At 35.4% G+C, this 24,556-nt stretch overlaps 1 protein-coding gene across 9 annotated transcripts in view; it reads left to right on the forward strand.

Annotated features, from left to right (window-relative positions):
- LOC127798213 (probable peptide/nitrate transporter At3g43790) overlaps window positions 1-19,511 on the forward strand; it is a 94,958-nt gene extending 75,447 nt beyond the window's left edge. For 5 of the 9 annotated variants that reach the window (XM_052331667.1, XM_052331606.1, XM_052331675.1 and 2 more), the window contains 4 exons: window positions 6,127-6,171; window positions 6,313-6,401; window positions 8,926-8,969; window positions 19,134-19,511. In XM_052331667.1, coding sequence (XP_052187627.1) covers window positions 6,127-6,171; window positions 6,313-6,401; window positions 8,926-8,969; window positions 19,134-19,231 — 276 coding nt within the window. In that variant the 3' untranslated portion in view covers window positions 19,232-19,511. Of the gene's footprint in view, window positions 1-6,126; window positions 6,172-6,312; window positions 6,402-8,471; window positions 8,752-8,925; window positions 8,970-19,133 lie in introns of all 9 variants that reach the window. The other 4 variants (XM_052331617.1, XM_052331634.1, XR_008022353.1 and 1 more) reach the window with 3 other exon arrangements.
- Window positions 19,512-24,556: the final 5,045 nt, after the last annotated feature.

A 24,556-nucleotide genomic window follows, 5' to 3' on the forward strand; every position in this document is an offset into this window, starting at 1 on the left:
CAACCAAATTGGTAGATGGCATTACAAAACTGGAAGTTGGAACTTTTCACCTTGAGCTGAGTGTATGTAAGCAAAAGCTTGCGGATTTAAGGCTTAAAAGATGGTAGAAGAAAAGCTAGAACTTGAAAAGTCAGGTTGCATTAGTGTTGGCAGAAATCCAGCCATTGGATTTTTGAAGTGCTTAGTTATTAAATTTCCAAAAAAATACTGAACTTTTATCTTAGTTTCAATTTTGAACGAACTTTTAATTTTTTCAAAGACATAATGAACTTATCTTTCATTTTCTGTTAGAAAACTGGAACTGCTATTGTTAGAGAACTGACACAATAACTCGTGTTAGAAAAAACCAAAATCAGATCTAGTGTCAAATCTCTTGCTAAGGTGAGATGACTTTCAAAGATCGTCAGAGCCTCTCATTGTGTAGGGGATCTAATAACTCTTATCTCCATGATTCAACTTAGTCAGATTTGATCCGTACTCTCACAATTGAATCAAAACCCCCAATGATGGGGGGTTTTGTCAGTGGTGGCGGCTAGGTACCTTGGCTTCCAAGTTCATGAGGCTCGGGGAAAGCTAACTTAACACCAAGGGTGTTTGGTAGAAAGCTAAGGGTTGCATGCTAATTTGGGGAGTAATCAAGGCATGACAAACAACTTTAGTTACTTAGGAAGCTCCATAGGCCAAGACATTCAACTCTAGCACAAGAAAGTAGAGGAAGTGTCGTGATTAGCAAAATTAGGAGATAGCAAAAAGCAATTGAAGTTGTTTTAACTGTAATTATTATAGTTACAATAGTTGGCAACAAACTACTGCAACTGTTATAAGCTACTAGGAGAATCAGTTACAAATGTAACTAATTAATTGTTGAGGATAGCCATATATAAGGCTATACCACCTGGTACTGATATATTATGAATGAATTGATTTCAAGTTCTCTAATTTTCTATCTATCCATTCTTTGTTTCCCTCTATTTTCTCTCTAATTTCCCTAATCTCTCTCTCTCTCTCTCTCTCTCTCTCTCTCCACGACTATTGACAAGAAACCCTGATTCGAAACCTAGGGTCCTAACAAGGAGAATCTCTCCAATAGTTTGAGTGAGAAAGCGGTAGAGAGCAAGGGAGGATAAAAGAGAGAAAGCTAAAGGAATTAGGTATGTGCATGATTATGATTCTTGCATGTTGGCATTTGCATGAAATGCCTTATGGCAGCTTGTTGTGCATTCTAACATAATTTATGTAATTATGTGTATTCATTGTGAGCATGTTGTTGGTATGAGTAGAGAGACGCATGCTTTGGTGTGTTTGGGTTCAATGCCATGTGTGTGAGACTTCCTTGTATTGTGTGGAATGATGCTTCCGGAGGGTTAGCCTACTGTCATGCCTTACCAATTTGGATGGCAACTTGTGTATGGGACGTGACTAGTTATGGGAAGATTGAGCTTAGAGGGCATATCAAGTCATGACTAGGATACTCAACAAGCATTGGATGCTCGTCAAAGGCTCAAGGCAAAAGAGTGCTTGGAGCCTAGGTGCGAGGCACAAGCCTTTTGGATGCTAGGCGCACATTTAAAATATCTGATAAAAATATTTATACATCATTATTTTTAATATATACCTATAAAGAGATATATGTAAACTTATAAAATCATAAATAACGGATAACCAATAGTAGTTAACTAAATGACCGGGTGCTTTATTGTTTTCTCAAATGTCCTTTAATTTGTTCTAGTTAATACTAGTTAGATTTTACTAAGTCCATCAAACTAAAAAAAAGTATATCACATAGGTTCAAAAGACACACACCTTAGCACCTAGGCATGCCTTTGAAAACTATACTGCCACCAAGGACAAATGTCAACAAGGAGTGACACACTTGGGCCATGCAAAGGCAAGACAACATGCAACAGTGGACATGCTTAGCAAGATACTCAATTACGCAAGGCCACATAGGACCTTGTGCTCACACTGAAGGGCATGCATCAATATACAAGATGGCTAAGGAAGGAAACCTTCATGCTTGAAGATGATGTAGGCGTAATGAGTAAAGTCCTAAATTTACCTAGAAGGTTGTGGAAGGCTATAGGTCCTTGTGGATTATTCTAGATGGGTCTTAGACGATTCCAAATGGATGTTAAATGTCATAGACTTGTCCTAAAATCTCTAGACAGTCCTAGGGCTTTTTGTGTTATTCTAGTCTTCTAGGTGTTGTAAGGTTCCAAAGGATTCTAGGGTTTTTTGGAAAACCTGAACCACGTTGGAGGGATCTAGAATATCTAGATTATTCTAGTATATGTTCTAGAGTATTTACTTGTATACCCTATATTCTGGAATGTTCTAGGGTAGGTAGGAAGATAGCATTTAATAGGAAGGTTCTAGAATTAGTATGGAGTTTGAGTATAGAGTGGGTTATAGAGTTTGATTTGAAATCATCCTAGAAATAGAATGAGGTATTCCTTAGAAAGGATGATAGTTTGGGAGCTTTTCTCTCTACATTGGGTGAAAGTGTGAATTTCTCTCTTTAGCTTTGTGGAGTGTGTCACAAGTTGAATAAATAGGCGTTGACCTTAGCCACTTAAAATAGAGATCACACCTAAAGTGTAGAGGAGAGCCAAAAGAATGTGGAATTTCTAGAGATATCTAGAAAAATCTAGGGAATACTATATGCTTCCAGAGTTCTACAACATTGTAGAAGTGTCTAGAATATTCTAGATGGTACTAGAAGGATCTAGAAATTCTTGAGGTCATTAGAGTTCTTTAGAAGGTTCTAGGATCCCTAGAAGATATTCTAAACAAGAGTAAGATATTGTAGATATTTCTAGAGTTTCCTAGTAAATTGTGTTTATCTTTACATGTATATTAGATGAGTGACATGTCACAACCCTAGCCACACATTCTTCCCATGGATGCTTATAAATAGAGAAGGCATTCTTGACTGCCTAATGGAAGGAGAGTGCTTGTGGGCATTGGCTAGAGGCCCCTTGGGGCTAAAATGAGAGAAAACACTCAATGTGGTGGAAGTGGAAATTTTGGACACAAGATGTGGGGCAAGTCTTACACTTGAGAAATTATAAAAGTACCCCCAAACACAGGCCAAGAAAATGGGGCCTTGCGTTACAGGTCAGTACCTAGGTTGTGGCAAGTCGTGACCACGCTAGCACATGCCAAGTGTGGCATTATGGCGAACCCTGGGTATCAGGATTGGGATAGGGTGCCACAATCAGTCTTAAAAACTCTCTTCGTCTTAGGAGTAATTTGGAGACTAACTTGGATATGTATGAGTGAAGAGAGAAAAAATAAAAAAGGATAGTCTCCAAACTAGAAATTCTGAAACTTGAATTCTAAGAACTTTCTAGAACAAATAAAGGCCACGTGAAGCAATTGTAACATAATTAAACCCAGACCCCTCTAATCAATGTTTATAAATCTTGAATCTTCAATTGTAAGCAAGCTAATACACCAAATGAGCATCCTGAAAATTTGGTTACCCAGGATGCCTCACACATGAAATTCTAATTCACCCTTTATCTTGTATACTTGCTTTTCTCATTCAGCTTCTTTAAGTCATTTGTTGTCTTTCTAACATTCATAAGGATTTACATAAGAAATTTTTAAAAATTCTATAAATTTCTAAACTATTTAACAATACTACACTTTTCAAGTAATTTAACAAACTACTACAAATAATCCACCTAAGCATTCTAACCTGGAAAGAGGGTTCCAGCATGGATTTCATGCAAGCAGAGCAGAACCCCCTACTAGCAGTCGCAAGTTCTTAAAGAACTGGGTACTAGCAGTAGCAAGTTCCTTGAGCCCGATACTTGGCCAAATTTTGGTAAGCTACCCAATGTGTTGCCTCTAAGTAGCCTTTATACTTAGAAAATTTTTGGCTATCTTGAACTTGCTACTACTAGTAGCAAATTCCCTAAAATTTTTCACTAAGCAAAAGTGCCAATGAAAAAGGCAAAGTTGAACTGAACTCGCTACTGGGAGTAGTGAGTTGAAGTTGGTCTTGCTACTCCAAGTAACAAGATACAATGGTTTGGATTGGATGCACTAAGCATTGAAGTAACATCCAATAGATGAAAAACACCTGTATAAACATGATATTCAAGATATCTGAATTTTTTCTAAGTATAAAGACTACTTAGAGGCAACACACTGGGGCAGCTAACCAAAATCCGATTAAGGGTTGGGGTACTAGGAACTCGCTAGTGCTAGCAGCAAGTTCTTTTGAAACTTGCTACTGCCAATAGTGGGTTTTGCTCTTGTGAAATCCATGTTGGAACCCATTTTCCAACTTGGAATGCTTAGGTGAATGTTTCGTAATTATTTGTTAAATTGTTTGGAAAGTGTAGCATTTTGTTAAATAGTTTAGAAATTTATAGTATTTTCAAAATTTTCTCGAATTTACACTGCTTGTCAATTGTTGTGACTAAAAAGCGTCGATGTTCATCAACTGATGGTACCAAGTAGACCGTGAAAATCAAAAATTAAGTTTCTCGAGTAGGAACTTCCCATATTGAATTGCCCTTGTATGAATATCAGCCATGGGCACCTAGTACCATTAGTAGGAACTCTCTCTCTCTCTCTCTCCACCCAACCACCAGCAATGGGCATTTTCAAACCTAGGACAATGAATGTTGTATTTTTTTTTTTTCATTTTTAAATTAAATAGAGATATTTCTTCAAGTTGTTTAATTTTATTTAATCTTATTTTAATTAACGGCATTTGTACATGTGAAATAGTTAACCACCATCCCATCTAAAAACTTAAATTGTTAAATAAAAGGTTAAATTTTATCTTTTATAATATTATTTTTACTTCTCAACATACCGTCTCACATGTGATCAGGCTTCATTGCATAACTAGACTAAACACGTATCACAATTTAAATAGTGGGTTAGCAATGAGGTCTGAACTTGAGATCTTTGCTTGCCTTGATACCATGTGAAATAGTTAACCACCATATCATCTAAAAGTCTAAGTTGTTAAATAGAGAATTTATATTTATCTTTTATGCTATCATTTTTTACTCTCTACAGTATGAAAACCTAATGAAGTGGTGCCCTCTCAATAAAGAAAAAGTACAAGGACTTCTTTCACTAAAAACAAATCAGAGGGGGTGTTGTGTCTGGGCAGCTTACCTATTAAAGAACTCAAACTGCTATGCATAAGAAAATATTCCAGGATTTCTTTGCTTGAAGATTTAGATAATTATCAAAATTCCAATATAGCATGCTTCAATGAGACAACATTCATGAGTAGCTTGCTCTAGGTTGTATTTTGCTGAGTGTAGAAAAAACAAGAGGACAAAAGAAAAGAAAAGAGAAATGAAAGAACTCCGCACAGGATTCCCTTCTGGGAAAGGATACTTGTTTTAAGTGAAAGAAAACCATACAAACTTCCCTTCTAGGAAAGGACACTTGTGTTAGATTTATCGTGTGGATTAGGAAATTATCCTTTAGGTTTTGGATAACCAGTAGGAACAACAATACAAAGTGAGTGCTGGCTTCATCATATATACCTACTTGGCATATGCTGTCCACAGTTTCTCAACTGTTGCTCAGTTGCATAAAAAAATTTCATCCTTTCAATGTGAACCCATGCTGTCTGAACATATAGATCTAGAATTGGATGGATTTGATTTATAAAATGCATTTCATTCTAGTGCTAGGTCCATGTAGAACAAAGGTCATGTATGCTTTTATACTCAAAGCAAACGTTAGCATATAATTTGATCATTAATTTAGAGAAAAATTAATTAATCATACACTTGATGCATTAATTTGAAAATGAGTGCACCATAATTCCTGCAAGTGTGATTAATTTTTTTCATCATTCTCATATCAGAAACCAACTCACCGCTGTTTATGTAAAATGGTAAACTGGAATAAAATGGGACGTGGAGGGAATTAAAAGAAATTCATGCCAGCAAAAATAGAAATATGAACCAGTTAATGAGAAGAATTTTGTATTTCTGTTGCTTATTTGACTATAAAATGCTTGTATGCCTGAGCATTCATTTCTTAAAAGGGTTTTGATTTGTTAGTCCCAGGTTATGTGTTTTATGCTGTGCCTCACTAAATGGTTTCTTACTAAATACTTTGTTGACTACGACGACGCAGGTATCTCTAGTCACCGGAATATTTATTTTGTTGAACAATGCTGTGGTAAGTTATTTTTTATTATACCATTATTCATGCAGCTAGATGCTTCTTCACTCATTTCAATTCTTATACTGAGAACAATTATTTTCACATAAACGTGTATTTTGATAACAATCCAGTTTTTAATGTAATATTTAATGGCAGCCTCAACATCAAAGAGGAGCTGCTAATGGGATTTCTATGGCTGCAATGTCTGTTTCCAAGGCATTTGGCCCAGCAGGAGGAGGTGCTTTGTAAGTCTTGTGAGATTATAGTCATTTTTCCTTTGAATTCAAGTTAATATTCATGGAGATGCATTGTAGCATGACTAAATTTGACATTAGCCAGACTTTTTATTAGAAGATCATGGTATAAGATGCTGGGGGCCCCCAAGATGATTGTATGATTTGAACTGTGATTAGACAAGTTAATGTCCAATCCAGATGACATTGTAGATAATAATGTTAAAACATCATTAGAGCATTTTTTAAAGTATAAGTGAACATCATGGGCCCATGAGATGAATAAAGAATTGATGTTATGCCGCCTTATAGGATATTAGTGAAAAATATGAGAAATAGGGGAAATCAGTCAACCATCCCTTCTTTTTTTCGTCAACTAAAGCAATCTTGTCAACAAATTGCATACTTCATGGTGTACCTCATCTTGTTACATGTTTCACCATTTGTTAATTAATCCATAAGTAATGGAGAAGCACAGAAATGCACAGAGAAATGGGTATTTTTTAGTTAACAAAATTATTTAACGTGATCCTTAAATCAAAAACAATGCCTGATAGGTGGAGAAGCAATACTTTGGTGCCTATTTATAAGAATAGAGAAGATGTTCAAAGTTGTGAAAATTATAGGGTGATCAATCTAATGAGCTACACTATAAAAACTTGGGAGAGAGAAATTGTGCAATGGTTAAGGAGAGAAACCAAGGTCTCAAAAACCAATTTGATTTTGTATCTGGTAGGTCAACAATAAAAGCTATCCACTTAGTAAAATGTTAATAGGCAGCCCATAAAATTCTGATACCAAAGACTTAAGAAACAAGGGCAGAGTGGGAATACTGAAATGGGAGAAGACCACTTGGTGCATGTGCAAACAACAAATTCAGTTGGTAGAATGGGAAGAGCGAACAAGGGGGGGCATGTGCAGGTAACAGATTCAGTTGAGGAGGGGTGGGGGTGCTAACAACCTGTAAATCTGGAAGCAAATAGAGTAGAAGGTAGGTAATATTTTGGTGAAAATTGAGGGAGAGCGTGGACCTCTCGAAAGTCCATTTTTCTTCCATGTCTGTAATTCTCTAGCCTTGTAATTTCCTTCTATTCTCAGTAATTTAAGCTAGACTACCATCAGTAGTCTATCATTTGGTATCTGAGTAGAAAAATCGACCCCTGTGATAAACCTCACTGAGCGAGTAGGAGACTTGGAGGGGCAGTTGGATGGATTGCACAGTGGGCTGGACTCGCTGAAATCGGAGATGCAGTGGATGCAGAGCTTGGAGAAGAATATGGGGATTATGATAGAGCAATTCAACCTCATGCGATTGAAATGGGAGGAACAAGAAAAGGAGAGGAAGTGCAAGGGAACAATGGAGCAACCCACGCCAGAATCCATTTTGAATTCTGGGATTTTCCATAGTATTGAAAGTGGAAGTAGAGAAAAAGGGGAGGTGGGTAACAGAAATTGGAGGTCGGAAGTCTGTAACACAAGATTAGAGATGTTGATCTTCAGCGGAGACAACTCAGATGAGTGGTTGTTTCAGGCAAAAAGGTATTTCGAAGTGAATCAATTGACAAAGACGGAGAAACTCGAGATGGCAACATTGTGTTTCGAAGGAGGAGCCTTGGCTTGGTATCAATGGGAGCGACGGAGAAGGGGACTTTGGAGTTGGGAGGAGCTAAAGATCCTCCTACGTAACCAATTCCGGTCTTCACATGAGGGATCAATGGAGGGGGAGAGAGAGAGAGAGTTTGTAGCAAAAATGGAGGAAGACCAAAGAAAACTTGGTGAAAAACCCTTAATCACCGGCATAGGATATAATGGCTTTTAAGGCTTGTAATTGTTGTTTCTGCTGCTGTTGTCAACGGGGAAAAACAAGGGGTCAATGCAGCCTATAGTGATAGGAAAGCCAATAACATACCTGCATATAATGACACAATTTGTAATGTCCAATGATCCCTTATTAATCATCTGAATGGATGTACAGATTATTGTACATAAGGAACTTCAAAAACGAAACTTGTTCACAAGAATAGAAAACCATGCCTTAACTAGTTGGAGATGAAACTCAAGGCTCTGAATTTTGATTTACAGATGATCCCAAGCCCAGATAAAGGAGGGTCCTGTTAGGTTGTATCAACCATCAGGAATGAGTTGGAGATGAAAAGGCACTAAAAGCAGCCACAGTGAATTAAGGAGAAGCTTGATGAATAATGATGTGAAGTGAAAACAAAATAACATCGATGATTATAGGATGTTATATCACTTACAAGTTTTGAGAAAGGTTGACTAAAACATACAGGTCAATATGGAAATATTTTGAGCTACATCTCCAAAGTTCTTGCATAAGCTCTCCCAGTCACCATGCTAAACTGTAAGCTCTACTATCCAATTTAAAGTTATTTTAAGCGTGCGATCTGTCCATTATACATGCATATGATTGTGTGGATACAATTAACAAAGCTGAATCCATCTTTAGGTGTTAAGATTCTATTCCATATGGATACTCTGGTTTTCTGATAACAACATTCTGCCCCAATGTTTACAGGTTCTCTTTGGCACAAAAGCGCCAAGTTGCTGCTTTCCTCCCAGGTTTGCAGTCAATTGCAATGAGTCTAATTGGGGGATAAAAATTCCTGCTTACTTATTTATATTCTTTGTAGTGTGTGTGCATGCACACACGGGCAGATGCTTATGTTTTATCTTTCTGTCCAAATGCGTTATCCGGCGTGCCTGCTTAATACATGGCCAGATTAAGCCACTACATTAGCTGCCCTGATTACATTACTTGTGTGTCCATCTACCAAATTAACATACTTCATGTTGATTCTCCTCACATACCTAAGGAACTTTAGGATGCCAAAGTATTTAAACAATAGTATTCTATTTCTTTTCAGGATACCCGAGCCTTCTACCCAATCATACTTGACTGCTTCTTTGTAGCACTCTTGCAAATATTGGCTTTGTCAAGTGGTATAAAATTTCAACCGTAAAAACCCCTTCAAGGTGATATTAGGCGTATCTAACTTCAGATATGCAACTGGGCTACGGTCATACTCTCTTGGTTCTTTCGGCTACTCAACAGAGAGGACTAAACAATTTCCCTGATTTTTTATTACAAATCTTGAATTAAATCCATCATATATATGGAATTCTTGAAACGGAGCACTCCAGATGCACAATGGACTACTCTTGGCCACTAGAAGAGGCCTACTGTAAACATTTTTCATTGCTTCTCAATTCTAGGTCTGTCATATGGCTGTGTGATAGAACTTGAGCAAGAAAATTGTGTATTTCATTTCCTATAGCATAAGACTTAATATATACAGTTTTAAGGGTCAACAACCCACTTCCTTAAAAATAAGACATTACCTAACCACCTAATCTGAAACAAAGACAAAACAATAAGGATCAGGACTCAGCCCACTTATGGATCAAAGTTTGACCATAACAACAAGATAAGATTAACCAAATAAAAGATAAAAACAATAAGATAAAAAACCATCGGATAAAACTAAGAAATAGACATTATCTTCCGACACTCCCCCTCAAGCTGATGAATGGATTTCCTCCATTCCCAACTTGCTGATTATCTTTTGGAAAACTGCACGAGGAAGCCCTTTAATGAGTACATTTGCAAGCTGATTTCCTATAAACACAAATGGTGTACAAATCAGACAACTTTCAAGTTTTTCTTTTAAAAAATGTCTGTCAACTTCCACATATTTAGTTCGGTCATATTGTACTGAATTGTGTGCAATATTAATAGCTAACTTATTATCACAATATAGCTTCATAATAGCCTTCCACCTGACTTTCAGATCTTCTAGGATTATTTTTACCCATAAAATCTCACAAATCTCAAGAGCCATTGACCTAAATTCAGCCTCTACACTAGACCTTACTACAATACTCTGCTTCTTACTCCTCAAAATCACAATATTTCCCCCTAAAAATGTGCAATACCCAGATGTTTATCTCATGTCAATCATTGACCTTGCATAATCAGCATCTGTATAAGCCTCAAGAGTTAGTTCTTGTCGTCTTTTAAACAAGATTCTCCTACCTGATGTACCCTTAAGTAATGCAAACTTTGATGCACTACTTTCAAATGTACCTTCTTATGATTATGCATGAATTAGCTAACAACTCCAACAGCATATGCTATATCTGGCCTGGTATGTGACAGATAGATGAGCCTCCCAACTGACTTTAGGTAGAGGCTCTTATCTGTTGATGTTTCATTTGGGTTGTCACCAAGTCGATGATTAGGTTAAATAGGGGTTTCTGTTGAAATATAAAAAATAGAAGAAGGTATTGCGGAAGCAATGGTAAGTCTCAATGATATGTTAGACAAAGAGATAGAAAAAAGAAAAATGTGAGAAGAAGAAAACCAGAATTGGGAGAAAAATAACTTCTTCTTATTGAAATGAAAGCTTGCACTAAAACTCACACTACTACAAAGGATAGAAATGAAGTCTTATTTATATAGGACTTGAATACATAGCATTAAGCAAATAAAACTGAAAAGCTATAAATAAAACTTTAAATGCAGGATGTTTTGCATTCCAAAAATGAATGCCAAACTTCAGTTACAAATGGAAAATATAATAGAAAATATAATAATGGAGACATAAATAAAAAAACAAAATATTAAACCAACTTTAATTAAAGAAAAATATCACAAATCTCAACACCCCTTGAGATTTTTCTTTGTTAAGCCCAACTTGTAACGTAAAAATTCAAATTGACCACACGGTAAAGCTTTTGTGAGGATGTCAGCAAGCTGAAATTCTTAATTGCAATGAGTGAGCTTGATCTCGCCTTCTTTCTCTGCTTCAACCAACAAATGAAACTTGACTTTAATGTGTTTTGTTTTACCATGTTGTACTGGATTGAAGGTGATAGCAATAGCAGATTTGTTATCACAAAACAATTCCATAGGCTCCTTTTGTTCATATCCTAAATCACCAAGCAATTTGCGAAGCCATATTGCTTGATTTGCAGCACTTGCTGCTGAAATATATATTTAACTTCGACGGTGGATTGAACCACAACTTCTTGCTTCTTTGAGTTCCAAGAAAAAACCCCAATGCCAAGAGAAAAAATATAACTAGAAGTGCTTTTAGAATCATCAACACAACTAGCCCAATCACTATCAGCATATCCAATCAATTTCAAGTCACCAATGGACTCAAACCAAATTCCAAAATCAAGAGTACCCTTTATGTATCTAAGCACCCTTTTAGCAATACCAAAATGAACTTCACTAGGAGAATTCATATATCTTGAGAGCATACTTGCAACAAACATTAAATCCGGCTTGGATGTCATCAAATATAGCAAACTTCCTACCAAACTTCTATCTCCACTTGGAGAGTTTCTCACCATTCAAAAAGAATGCATTGTCAACCATATTGACCCTTGCTATCTCCACTCCTTGTGGGTCATAAATAGTACAAACACGATCTTTGAAAAACACAGAAAATTTGCTATGCATCAACTAAGCAATACTAAGCAAGTTTTGAGATAATCTTGAAATAAATAAAACATTAGAGATTTTCTTTTCACCTTGCTTAGTATGCATGATGACATTACCTTTGCCTTCAGCTAGTACCGTCTCTCCATGTCCAAGGACCACTTTTGTCCTTATAGATTTGTCAATCTGGCTAAAAAGACTGATATTTTTAGCCATGTGAGTGGTCCTTATAAACTCATGTCAATAAGTCATGAGTTTATATCTGTTTCAACAACATGAGAAGCCATAAACAAGAAAGTTGTTTCTTGCTTTTGATCATCTGCACGATTAGCTTGCTGTGGGGGCTATTGGGATGATTGGTTTTTGCTTGGCATGGCAAAACTTTTCAGTATGACCGTTCTTATCACAATAATCACAATGGTAGACTTGCTTGTTTTTGTACCGGCAATTTTCCTTAGCATGATTGGTCTTTTTGCAGAAACAGCAAGGAGGAAATTTTCCCCTCCTTGATGCTCCTTTTCCCTTGCTCCCTAATCTTCGATTGCCTTTCTATCATCCCTTGCAACAGGTTTCTTGCCTTTGAATTTGGCATTAAAGGCACCTTCAACATGCTCCTCATTACGGATTGCATCCCTTTGCTCTTGGGGTTGTAATTTGCTGATTAACTCAGCTATAGAGAGAGTAGTCAAGTCACAGGACTCTTCTATGGCTGAGATCTTCGACTCAAATCTATCAGGGACACTTACCATTATTTTTTCCACAACCCTTTGATCTGGAAAATCTTCGCCAGCTAATCTGATTTGGTTCACAATAGTCATCACTTTGGTAGTGTACTCATTCACAGTGTTTGAATCCTTCATCTTCAGCATCTCAAACTCTCTTTTGAGAGTTATTAATTTAACAGTCTTCACCGTTGTGCTTCCTTCAAACTCATCTTTCAACTTATCCTAAGCTTTCTTGGCCGTGTCACAATCAATAATCCTTGCAAAAATGGGATCTAATAAAGCAGCATAAATACAAGATAAAGCCTTGGGCTTCTTTGACTTCTCCTTCTCATGTTGTCTTATTTGATTCAAGGTTGGATTTGCTACCAATGGTGGAGGATCAGCATCATTCAAAACAGATTCCCAAAGGCCAAGTGCTTTGAGATAGGATTGCATTTTAACAACCCAAAATTGGTAGTTGTCACCATTAAATTGTGGAGGAGTGGAAACACCAAAATTAGAAGACATACTGTAAAGTATAAAACTAGAATTCTCTTCTCTCAAACAAAATCACAGCCCTTTAATCTCTGATACCACTGTTGAAATATAAAAAATAGAAGAAGGTATTACGGAAGCAATGGTAAAGTCTCAATGTTATGTTAGACAAAGAGATAGAAAAAAGAAAAATGTGAGAAGAAGAAAAGCAGAATTGGGAGAAAAATAACTTCTTATTGAAATGAAAGCTTGCACTAAAACTTACACTACTACAAAGGATAGAAATGATGTCCTATTTATATAGGACTTGAATACATAGCATTAAGCAAATAAAACTGAAAAGCTATAAATAAAACTTTAAATGCAGGATGTTTTGCATTCCAAAAATGAATGCCAAACTTCAGTTACAAATAGAAAATATAATAGAAAATATAATAATGGAGACATAAATAAAAAAACCAAAAAATTAAACCAACTTTAATTAAAGAAAAATATCACAAATCTCAACAGTTTCAACATGTTTGCACCCTAGCATGCTTGTGTCTATTAATAGATCAAGGATATACTTCTGTTGAGATATAAAAATCCCTTGCTAAGAATAAACCACTTCAATACCCAAGAAGTACTTCAATTTTCCTAACTCCTTAATTTCAAACTCCTTTATCAAACATTTTTTCAGATTTTTCATTCCTTCCAAGTCATCCCCTATCATTATGATGTCATAGTTACATTTCCGAAAATAGAATGTCTTATAAACAGAGTATGATCACCTTGGCTTTGTTTGTATCCCAAATTGAGCATAGCTTTGGTAAACCTTCCAAACCATGCTCTTGGAGAATGCTTCAAGCCATATAATGTCTTATTCAACCTGCATACAACATCCTTTCCTACACTTGAACATAATCCTGGTGGAACTTCCATATAGATATCTTCTTCTAGATCTCCATGTAAAAAGGCATTTTTCACATCAAATTGCTGCAATTTCCAACTAAGGTTAGCTGTTAGAGACAACAATATTCTTATCGTGGTCATCTTTGTAACCAGAGCAAAGGTTTCAAGGTAATATACACCATAGGTTTAGGTATAATGTAACATCCCACATCGAGCGATAGGAAGGACCAGATCAGTTTACCCTAATGGGCCTATGCGAACTTCCCAGTGGTCACCCATTCTTGAGGTATCCTAGCTCAAGCACGCTTAATCTAGGAGTTCTCTATTAACATTCAGCCTAAAAGGTATCCAACTGGCGTTATTTCATTTCTTACTATTCTCGATATATATACTAACTTCTCTAGAGTCCTTTCGTGGACCTGATCTCGGGCTCTCGGGGTATTACATTCTCCCCCCCTTGTACATATGACGTCCTCGTCATGTGACCTTGCAACTGATCTCAGATCTTCTCCCTTTTGGGGGCTGTCATCCTAGAAGCCTGTCAAGAGCCGCTCCTTGTTCAGGTCCTCGCACCCCGGCACTACTCCCCACCCTCATCGAACCACCTTCTCCAAGGGTCGGCTCTGATACCACTTGCAACATCTCACATTGAGCGATAGGAATGACCAGATCAACTTACCCTGATGGGCCTACGCAAACTTCCTAGGGGTACTATCTCTATCTGATACAATGCTTACAGGAAAGGACTCTAGAGAAGCCCGAGAGCCCAAGATCAGGTCTAAGAAATGACTCTATAGAAGCTAGTACATATATCGAGGGTAGTAAAGAAAGAAACAACACCAGTTGGATACCTTTTGAGCTAAATGTGAATAAAGAACTCCAGGGTTAAGCGTGTTTGAGCTAGGATAGCTCAAGGATGGGTGGCCCCTGGAAAGTTCGCGTAAGCCCATCAGGCTAACTTGATCCAGTCCTTCCTATCGCTCGATGCGGGATGTTACAAGGTGGCATCAGAGCCAACCCTTGGAGAAGGCGATCCAATGAGGGCGGGGAGTGGCGCCGGGGCATAAGGGCTTGAATAAGGAGCGACTCCTGACAAGCTTCTAGGATGGCAGCCCCCAAAGGGGGGGAGAGCTGTGATCGGTTGTAAGGTCGCATAACGAGGACGTTATGTGCTCAAGGGGGGAGAATGTAATACCCCAAAAGCCCAAAGAATGATAGTATATATTGAGGATAAGTAAAGAAAGAAACAACACCAACTGAATACCTTTTAGACTGAATGTAAGAAAAGAACTCCCGGGTTAAACGTGTTTAACCTGGGGAAGCTTAAGGATGGATGACTCCTGTGAAGTTCGCGTAGGCCCATTAGGGTAAGTTGATATGGTCCTTCTTACCGCTCGATGCTGGATGTTACGTATAACGCTTAGCAACCAACCTTGCTTTATATCTTTCTAATGACCCATCTGAGTTATATTTAACTATGAATATCCATCTACATCCCACGAATTTTTTCCCTTTAGGCAAGCTTACCAAATCTCATGTCTTGTTTTTTTCAAGTGCTTGCATCTCTACATTCAGAACATTCTTCCAGTTCTCATCACTTAATGCCTCAAATACTATTTTTGTTATGGGAATGGAGCTTATGTTGGTAAGAAAAGCTTTATGGCTACGAGACAGATTTTTGTAGGATATAAATAGATATAGAGGGTGCTTTGTGCGAGCTCTAGTTCCTTTACAATTAGTAATAGGAAGTTCGCTATCACTTGAGTTAGATGGTTCAACAATAGGTTCAATCTCATTAGGTGAGGTGGAAAGAGAAGTAATTACCCCATTATTACCAGTGTCAGGACTAGGAGTAGAGCCTAATGGTTGAACAAGTGCCAGATAAGCAGCTGCTTCCTTTCTTCTTGAGTATACTTGAAGTGGACGGTGGGTAGGCTCTCGGGTTGGACCTTCCTATATCAATTCTTAGGTCTTGAACTAATTATTAGATGCAAGTTGTGAAGGTGGAACAACAGTTTGTAAGAGTGGAACAAAGGGAGTTGATGAGGATGGAAACTCAAGAAGGAATAGGTCTTTGTCCTTATCTTCAAGTACTGAGGTCTCCCCCTAAAGAGAAGGCTAAGTAAAATATTGATTTTGTTCAGCAAATGTAACATCTGTTGATACAAAGAACTTCTTGGTTGGTGAATGGAAGCACTTATAACCTTTTTGAGTATATGAATATCCCACCAAAATATATTTAAGAGCTCTAGGATCAAGTTTTCCTCTGTGTTGAGAGTGTAAATGAAGAAACGTTACACACCGAAACACTCTAGAAATAAGGCCGCTAGAGATTGAAAACTGTGGAAAAAATTGAGAAAAGAGTTTAAGTGGGTTTTGGGAATTAAGGTTTCTCAAAGGCAACCTGTTTATAAGATAAGTAGCAGTTAAAATAGCTTCCCCCAATACTGTTTTGAAACATGTTTTGAAATAGAAGGGCTCTTGCAATAGTAAGAAGATAGACAATTCTTGCTCTTGACCACCTCATTTTGTTGTGGGGTATTACCATAAGAGAATTCATAGATTATACCTCTTGTTTGAAAATAGGAAGAAAGGGATTAATTGAAATAGTCCTTGGCATTATCAGAAATAATTCTTTTAATGTCAACATTGAATTGAGTTCTCATCATATTATAGAAAACTAGAAATATGGAACTCACTTTAGATTTATTTTTCAAAAGATAAACCCAAGTGACACGAGTACAATCGTCAATAAGAGACACAAACCACCAAGCCCTAATGATGTTAGAAATAGGAGAGGGACCCCATATATATGTCACTATGGATAAAAGAAAATGGAGAAGAACTTATTTTTATACTAATTGGAAAGGATGTTCTTTTATGCTTTGCAAGTTCACATATATCACATTGAAAGTCCTCTCCAACTAATCATTTGAACAATAAATGATACATCAATCTAAGAATATATGAATGACCAAAACGTAAGTGCTGTAACCAAATTATTTATGTTTAAATCTGATAAAACAACATTTAGAATGTATATATATACTTGAATTGAGGTGGAAGAATCGATTCACAATTTGTCTGACAACCTTTTGTGAATAAAGCTATAAAAGTTCCCTCTCTTTTGTCCACCCTTTGTTCGTATGCCGAAGATGGTGTATGAATAATAGAGAAGGCTGTGAACGTGAGAGAGTTATGTAGCCCTTTATCTGCTTTGTTCTTGTATCTAAATATATATCACACAAATATATCCCTTTTTAAAATCAAAATGTTGATGGATTTGAAGATAAAATATCAAATTCAAATTCCAATTCCAACCACTTATCCCATCACTTTGCCCACTAAGGAACTTATCCCATAGTAATTGCAAAGTCAACACTTTCTTTTCGTGACTTTGAGGACTTAGTCAGAAAAGATAATGGAGAGAACTTAGCTGTCCTATCCTTCTGTCCACTGGGTTCCTTAAGATAGTAGAGACCATCCTTCTCTCTAGCATGCCCTATCATTCTTGTGTCATGTTCCTAAATTTCATAATAAGGATGGAAAATCACCCTACAGTTAGTCTGTGATGAGTTTTTGGATCAAGACAAGGTTAGTGAACAACTTAGGTACATGCAGGACATTTCTTAATATAAGAGTTATTGATGTAAACATCTCCTTGGCCGACCGTCATAGTTATTGTGCCATCAACTATAGTTATCTTTCTATTACTAGGACTGGGAGTATATGAAATAAACTTCTAGGAGGAATAGGTCATGTGATTTGTGCCCCTTGAATCAATAATCCAAACGCCCGATAGGGTGTTTTAGAGCATGAAAGAAGGAAGGAATACGTGAAAAGGTTAAAGTATAGGTACCTAATCCAATTGGATTCTCTAGGGACCCAGGTAACTATCTTAGCTTTGTAATTTCTTTCTTATTAAATTTGGTTAGTGATTCTGGAGAATCTCGTTCCCGAGATTGTTGAGTGTTTGCCACATATGCCTACTCCTATCTTTTTTGTTTGCTTTATGCCACTTTGTTCTCAGCTTGAGGTTTATTATGTAACTTCCAACATTTTTCTATGATATGTCTAGTCTTTTTACAATAAGTACACCACAATAGATCCTTATTTGACCGAGACCCATTTGGTGTCCTTTTAACCTCACCTACTTGTTCAGAATTGGGTTGTCATAGGTTCACTCTTCTTGTCAGTAGAGCTAAACTATCTACCATAAAAGTCTCAAGCATAAGTCCTCTCCTTCCTTCCTAAGCATGAACAATACCTAGAGTTTCATTTAGGGATGACAAGTCTTCTTTACCAAGTATTTATACTCTTACTACATCATGCTCAGTATTTAGTCTAGTAAGAAATTCATAAATTCTGTCTTTTTCAACAAACCTTTTTAGAAGAGCTAAATCCTCATTGCAAGTCATCTTGATACATTAATAATAATCCATCTCATTCCATAAAGTTTGCAAGAGATTGGAGTATTCTATGATTGATTGATTTCCCTGCTTTGTAGCTAAAAAATTTCATTTTAATCTCATAAATCTACGTTACATCTCGGACTTTAGAGTATGTTTGCTTAATAGCATACCAAATCTCTTGAGTTGTGTTTAGAAACATGACAGTGTCACTTATTTCCGGAAGTATTAAATTTCATAACCAAGACATTACCATAGTTTTCTTCATCCCAAGCCTCAAATTTAGGATTCCCTTTCTTAGGCCCAGAGCAAGTGAATGACTTGCCTCTTCCTTTCAAGAACGTGCGAACCAACTAAGACCATTTCAAATAATTTTTACCATTTAGCCTATAGGCTGTTTGAATATTCTACGATTCCTCGATTGGATTTGTAGCCTTGTTCTCTTTAATGATAGGTACTGTAACAGGTGCCTTAGATGCACCACTGAATTCAGTAGCAGTAGACATGGTCTCTAGACAGAATTCACTTGATCTCACGGGTCAAAAATTGGGATAGAATCTTGTCCTTGCAGTAATACAAGTTTGCAGCTTTTTGATATTCCATTAGATAGGCTCACATACCACTTTCCCAGAAAAATTTAACACGACCTGAGGCATTCATAGATGTATATTCTTGTGTAAAATTGTCTAATACACATTATCATTGTTTTTTACCTGTTTCTTATATTTTATTCTCTGTGCTCTTTTCTTCTTTCTTTCTTTTTTTTCCCTGCGTGGAGTATTGGGCACAGGTGATCAGCTGGTCTTCTTCGTATTAAACCTGATACAGTTCATTGGGTTGGTGTTGACCTTCAAGCCTTTCCTTGCACGCCCATGAGCAGAGCCATTGGTGTCCATTGCAATGACTCAGGGAAGAGAGATGTCAAATCATATCCCTCTTAAATACTCTTAATATATGTATATATCACGTTGTTAACTCATGAAGAAGGAATCTCATTTGATGGTGATGTGGCAGTAGTATAAGAGAAAGTGGTAAAATGATAATGTTAAAAGAGAGTTTGGGTAGCATCCCTCTATTATTTTATAAGATATGAAACTTTTTTATTGCCTTGAAATTTGAAAGATTTATTCATACAAGTAGTCAGAATATGTTACAATGTAATGTTATTATCTTATCTGTTACAATGTAATGTTGTTGTCTTATGATGTGACCTTGACAAAAACTTTAATGGCAATATAACACTGTTCAAAGATTAATGATAAATTCATCAAATTAAACTTTAGGAAAAAAATCTGAAATTCAAGCAAAAGTTGTGTGCCTTCTTACTAACAGTTCTTAACTTTAAAGTATATTAAATATTTCTATTTGTAGAATTATTATCGCGCAAAAAAAAATAAAAAATTGAATTGACAAAGAGTGTTAATTGTGGAGTTCTCTGTTTTTTTTTTTTTTTAAATATTAGTGCTTAAAACTACTATTTTAAGTTTTTGGCAACAAATCTATTATTTGAAAAATTAGGCGATTAAACTTGTAATGCACGAAAATACCGAAATGGTGTCATTTTGGAGTTTTTGAAATGTTTTTTACCTTGAAATGTCAAGAAAAGTTTTAAAAAAAATTGTTTTTGGCCCATTTTCATATTTTTGAAAATGTTTTGGGCTCGATTTTGTAATTTTAAAAACATTTTAAACTTGTTTTACAATATTAAAAAAATATTTAAAATATGTATCTATTTTGTAATCACAAATAAAGATAGAAGTAATAGGGGGCAGATTTAGAAGAGTTTTAGTCTATATCAGTTTCAGCCATCCAAATATTAATATATATATATATATATAAAAAGAACGGCATTTATATCACCCTTAATTATATGCTCACTCACGCAATTCAGTGTTTATCCGTTCTCTCAATTTGATTTTAAAAATAATTATGTTTTTATTGTCTCGATAATTATGTTAGGATATAGATCATTTATATTTATGTTTGTGTGAATGAAAGTTGATGTTAATTAAATAATTATTTTTATATTAAAAATAAAATTAAAGTTGGCCACCATCCCCATCGTTCTTTCCCTCCGTGCCGTGCCGCCACAGCTGCGCTTATTGTTGCCATAATAACCAGACGTGGTCGGCCGCAAACTTTTTAGCTGTCGAAGTTGGCATTTATCTTATCCTTCCCTCCTCCCCATTGCCATCCCTATCCCTAGTGAAGACCCACCCACACACCCATCGTCTTACTACTCGCTCTCATTACCTCTTTTCATTAATTAGTGGACTTCTCTTTCCTCTCTAAGCTCGCCTCTCTGCTTGCTCCATCGCATCGCAATCTTACTCTTCTTTCCCTTCCCTTCCCTTCCCTTCCCTTCCTTTGAGGCCACATTACAATCTCTACCAATCTGCTCAATCGCCATCATTCATCTTATCTCCCACCACCGTCTCTCATCTTTGTGGTCTCTGTCTCTGTCTCTTTCTCTTCCAACCAACCACCAGCTGATGGGTTTGGGTACCCATCGACTAATTCTCCTCTTCTTTTCTTCTTCTATAAATTTCTCTTAATTTAATTTAGTTTTACCTTAATTCTGATTTAATTAATTTCATTATTAATAGAAGGTGTCGTATCCATTTTGGAAAAGTTCTGAGATTAATTTGGTGGTATCCAAGGAATTAAAGGCCAATGCCCAAAGAGTATACAGTCTATTTTCAATAATAAATGAAAAAGTATGGGTTATTTTAAATAATTAATAACTCATAAGTCCCATCTTCGAAACTAATCCATTTTTATTTTGAAACAAATAGTTCCAAAAGGTGGGATTTTAATCTCCCAACAAGTTCTGAAACATTGATCTACAAGTTTCGAAACTTGGTATTTGTTTAGAAACATATCGAACTTTTTTCAAAATTAATTATCTTTATTCTTGTTTCCCTCTATTTTTTCCCTAAAAACACTCAATTTTTATCTTATTTTCACTTAAATCTTTTCCTCATGACCCTTAATGATTAAATATCATCTTAGAACACACAAATCACTTGTCATTACATGTTTAGTACTTAAAAATTAATAGATTTTCATTAAACCAAAATAAAACTTTAAAGTACCTACATATCAACCAAATCATCAATTTTTAATGATTACAAATCAATCAAGTTTGGTACCCTCGTCCCATCTCTAGTCAAACAAAGGTAAATTATCCGTAAAACTCATAATAATTCATACATTCATTTTGAAAAACATATTACCTTAAAATAAGGGTGAATTAAACTCCTCAAAATTATCTCTTAAAATTATAATATAATAAATAAACACAAAAGTAAATCCACGAAAAAGAGAAAAAATTGTACATAGGTGTTTATAGTGGTTCGACCAACTGCCTATATCCACTATCTTGATTTCCAGTTAAGGATTTTCTAAATCAACTACCGAGTGCTTTTTGGAGAAGTAAGTACTATTCTCTTTACAAACTTTTTAACTTTTGGCAAACTTAGTTATAATTTTATAGTGTTTTTTAACGGGCTCAAGCAATAACCCTCTTGTAATGCTTTTTCATTGGGCCGAAGCAACAACCCGCTTACAAAACTTTTAAATAGAATGAAATACAACTTGAGAAAAATGCTCTCAATGCTAGGAGTCCTTTGATTTAAATTCAATATAGAGAAGAGGACACTCCAGGCTTCAAAAAATACTCTCAATACTTGGAGTCCTTGAAATAAGTTCAATACAGAGAAGATGACACTCTAGGTTTTCACATAGACAAGAATGAATCACTTGGTCTATGTTTTTGTGAATAAAAATGATGGTTTTTCTTTTTGAGCTCTTGTTCTTTTTAGTTTGTTTCTCATTATCTTCTTCCACGTTTCATGCAAACTGATGTGAGCTTTATATATGCCTTCTCAACACTTTAGGTGAAAAGACAATCATTTTCTTATATATAATTAGATAGAAAACATTCATTGTTGTAAACAAATCATGTTAGTACCTGTAATCTCAAAAAACTCAAAGATATATTAAAAAGAAATATATTAAAGATTTGTTCGGAGTGCATTAAATGCAATTTCATACTACATTAAATGCAACCCAATAGCTAGAAATTTCAAAATTTTAAGATGTGTGAGTTATGTTACTCGAGTAATGTCATAATATAAGTAGAGTAACGATCTATACTACTACAAGAAAACATTCTATTTAAAACGAATTTTGAGGTAAATTTTCAATTGAGACAGATTTTGAGATAAATTTTTAATTTGAAACGAATTTTGAGACAAATTTCAAACCGTCAAAAAAATACTTGTCACAAAAATTGAAATGAAGTTTTTAGACAAATTTTTTCTATCTAAAATTTGAGAAGGAAATTTCAAACGAATTTTGAGATGAATTTTTTTAATATTTAATTGAGCTTAACAAATAACAAGGAAAAATTAAAACATAGCATTGAATCTTAAGGGTATTCACTATATTTTTTCAAGCATTAGAAGTATTTTTGTAATTTTCTGAAATCTTAGAGATATTGCATGTAATTTTCCTTATAATATTCATCTTCCTATATTCAACACTTTTCGGCCGAATTTCACAGCGAAATCTTTATCTTGGGAAATCCCATGGCTTCACTTAGCACCCAATTAATAGTGTATGTCTGAGACAAGTACTTTGCAAATTCTCATCCAAAATTTTCCAATCCAATTAAAATGAGGGAGAATATGTTTATTTTGAGGTGTGGGAATTGAACTTAATTCATCCTTTAATTGTGGATTAACAATCCTCAAAATAGCCCAATATTTATTGGACTTCCTATGTGGCAACTCTCTTATGACATCAGGTCATAATTTAATTATTAGACCTCTTAAACCTTAACCCAAGATTTATGAACTTTTCTCCTCTTAAAACCCTTCCTAGCTCTATTAAGTGCTAAAAATTCTACACCATTTGACTTGTCAAATAATTTCTCAAATCTTATCCATCTCCACTAGAAGGGTCTTTCAATAAGCTACAATTTAAAGACAAACAAAAATCAAGTCAACAAGGTTGAAAAACTTCTTCGAACGTTTCCTCTTCCATCAATCGACTAGTTTCCCATTATAATTTAACTGTTACTAGGTTCACCAGATGTCGCTATAATCACCTCTAAACTTTTCTTTTTATCTTTTTTAGAAGCCACTTTAACATTATTCAGATGATTCATAGACTTCTTTGTCTATGCACAAACTAGAAAATCACTTCCACATATTTCACACCTTTGAACCTTGAGTTAAATTATATACATGTCTCAAAATGTGATTTAACTCCCAAATCTCATGAGTTAAACCCAAATATGTTTAACCACTCTAATAAACTTCATAAAACATAAAGGTATCACATCCCTAATCAATTTGTGCAAACCATTAAAATATATTATTCATACATTACCACAAGCTTAAATGACTCAAAGATAACAGTATGCAATCAAATCCCCTCCTATGATGCTTTAATATTATCAATCTCCTCATTGCAAATTGGAAAATGATAAAGATCCAACTGTGAGCTTGAAAGCTCAGTAAGTCCCAAGCACACACAAAACATGAAGTGCTACCCTTCTACGAGTTGTGTAATTGACAATGAATTATAGACTTGAAAACAAATTGAGAACATGTATTTATAGAAATTGTTTTGGAAAACCTATCGATGGTGCTATCATGTGATTATAAATTTTCTTGGAACCATTGAGGAAATCCAAAGTTACTTTGACAACTAAAGTTTGGCTACTTATACATTGTTGCAAATTTTAGGTACTCAACAGAAGGAGAAAAGATTGGTATAATTTGATCGCGAGACGCCTTGTCAAGTACTTGGGAATAGATCCCAAGAAAATTATTAGGTCCACTTGTACATTGTTAGATCTATGACTATACTCCTCATTGAGATATTTATGATCAATATTGGTTGTTGATTACTAATTATTGTGGTTTCCTTAGATACATCATAAATAAATGACGACTACGTCATGTGATATGATGTGATTTTTATTGGTGATACATTTTATTGAATAGGAAATATTGATGAATATTTAAAACTAAAATCAATTTTATTATATATATGAAATCTTCTATTTTTAATATTGAATATGTAATATCCCAAAATTTTTGGAGATAAAAAATCCTTTTTCTTATTTAGGGAGAAATTAAAAATAAATCTCAAAAAGAATTATGAGATGAATTATAAGGTCAATTGATC

Source organism: Diospyros lotus, chromosome 1, assembly GCF_014633365.1.
Source record: "Diospyros lotus cultivar Yz01 chromosome 1, ASM1463336v1, whole genome shotgun sequence".
NCBI lineage: Eukaryota > Viridiplantae > Streptophyta > Magnoliopsida > Ericales > Ebenaceae > Diospyros > Diospyros lotus.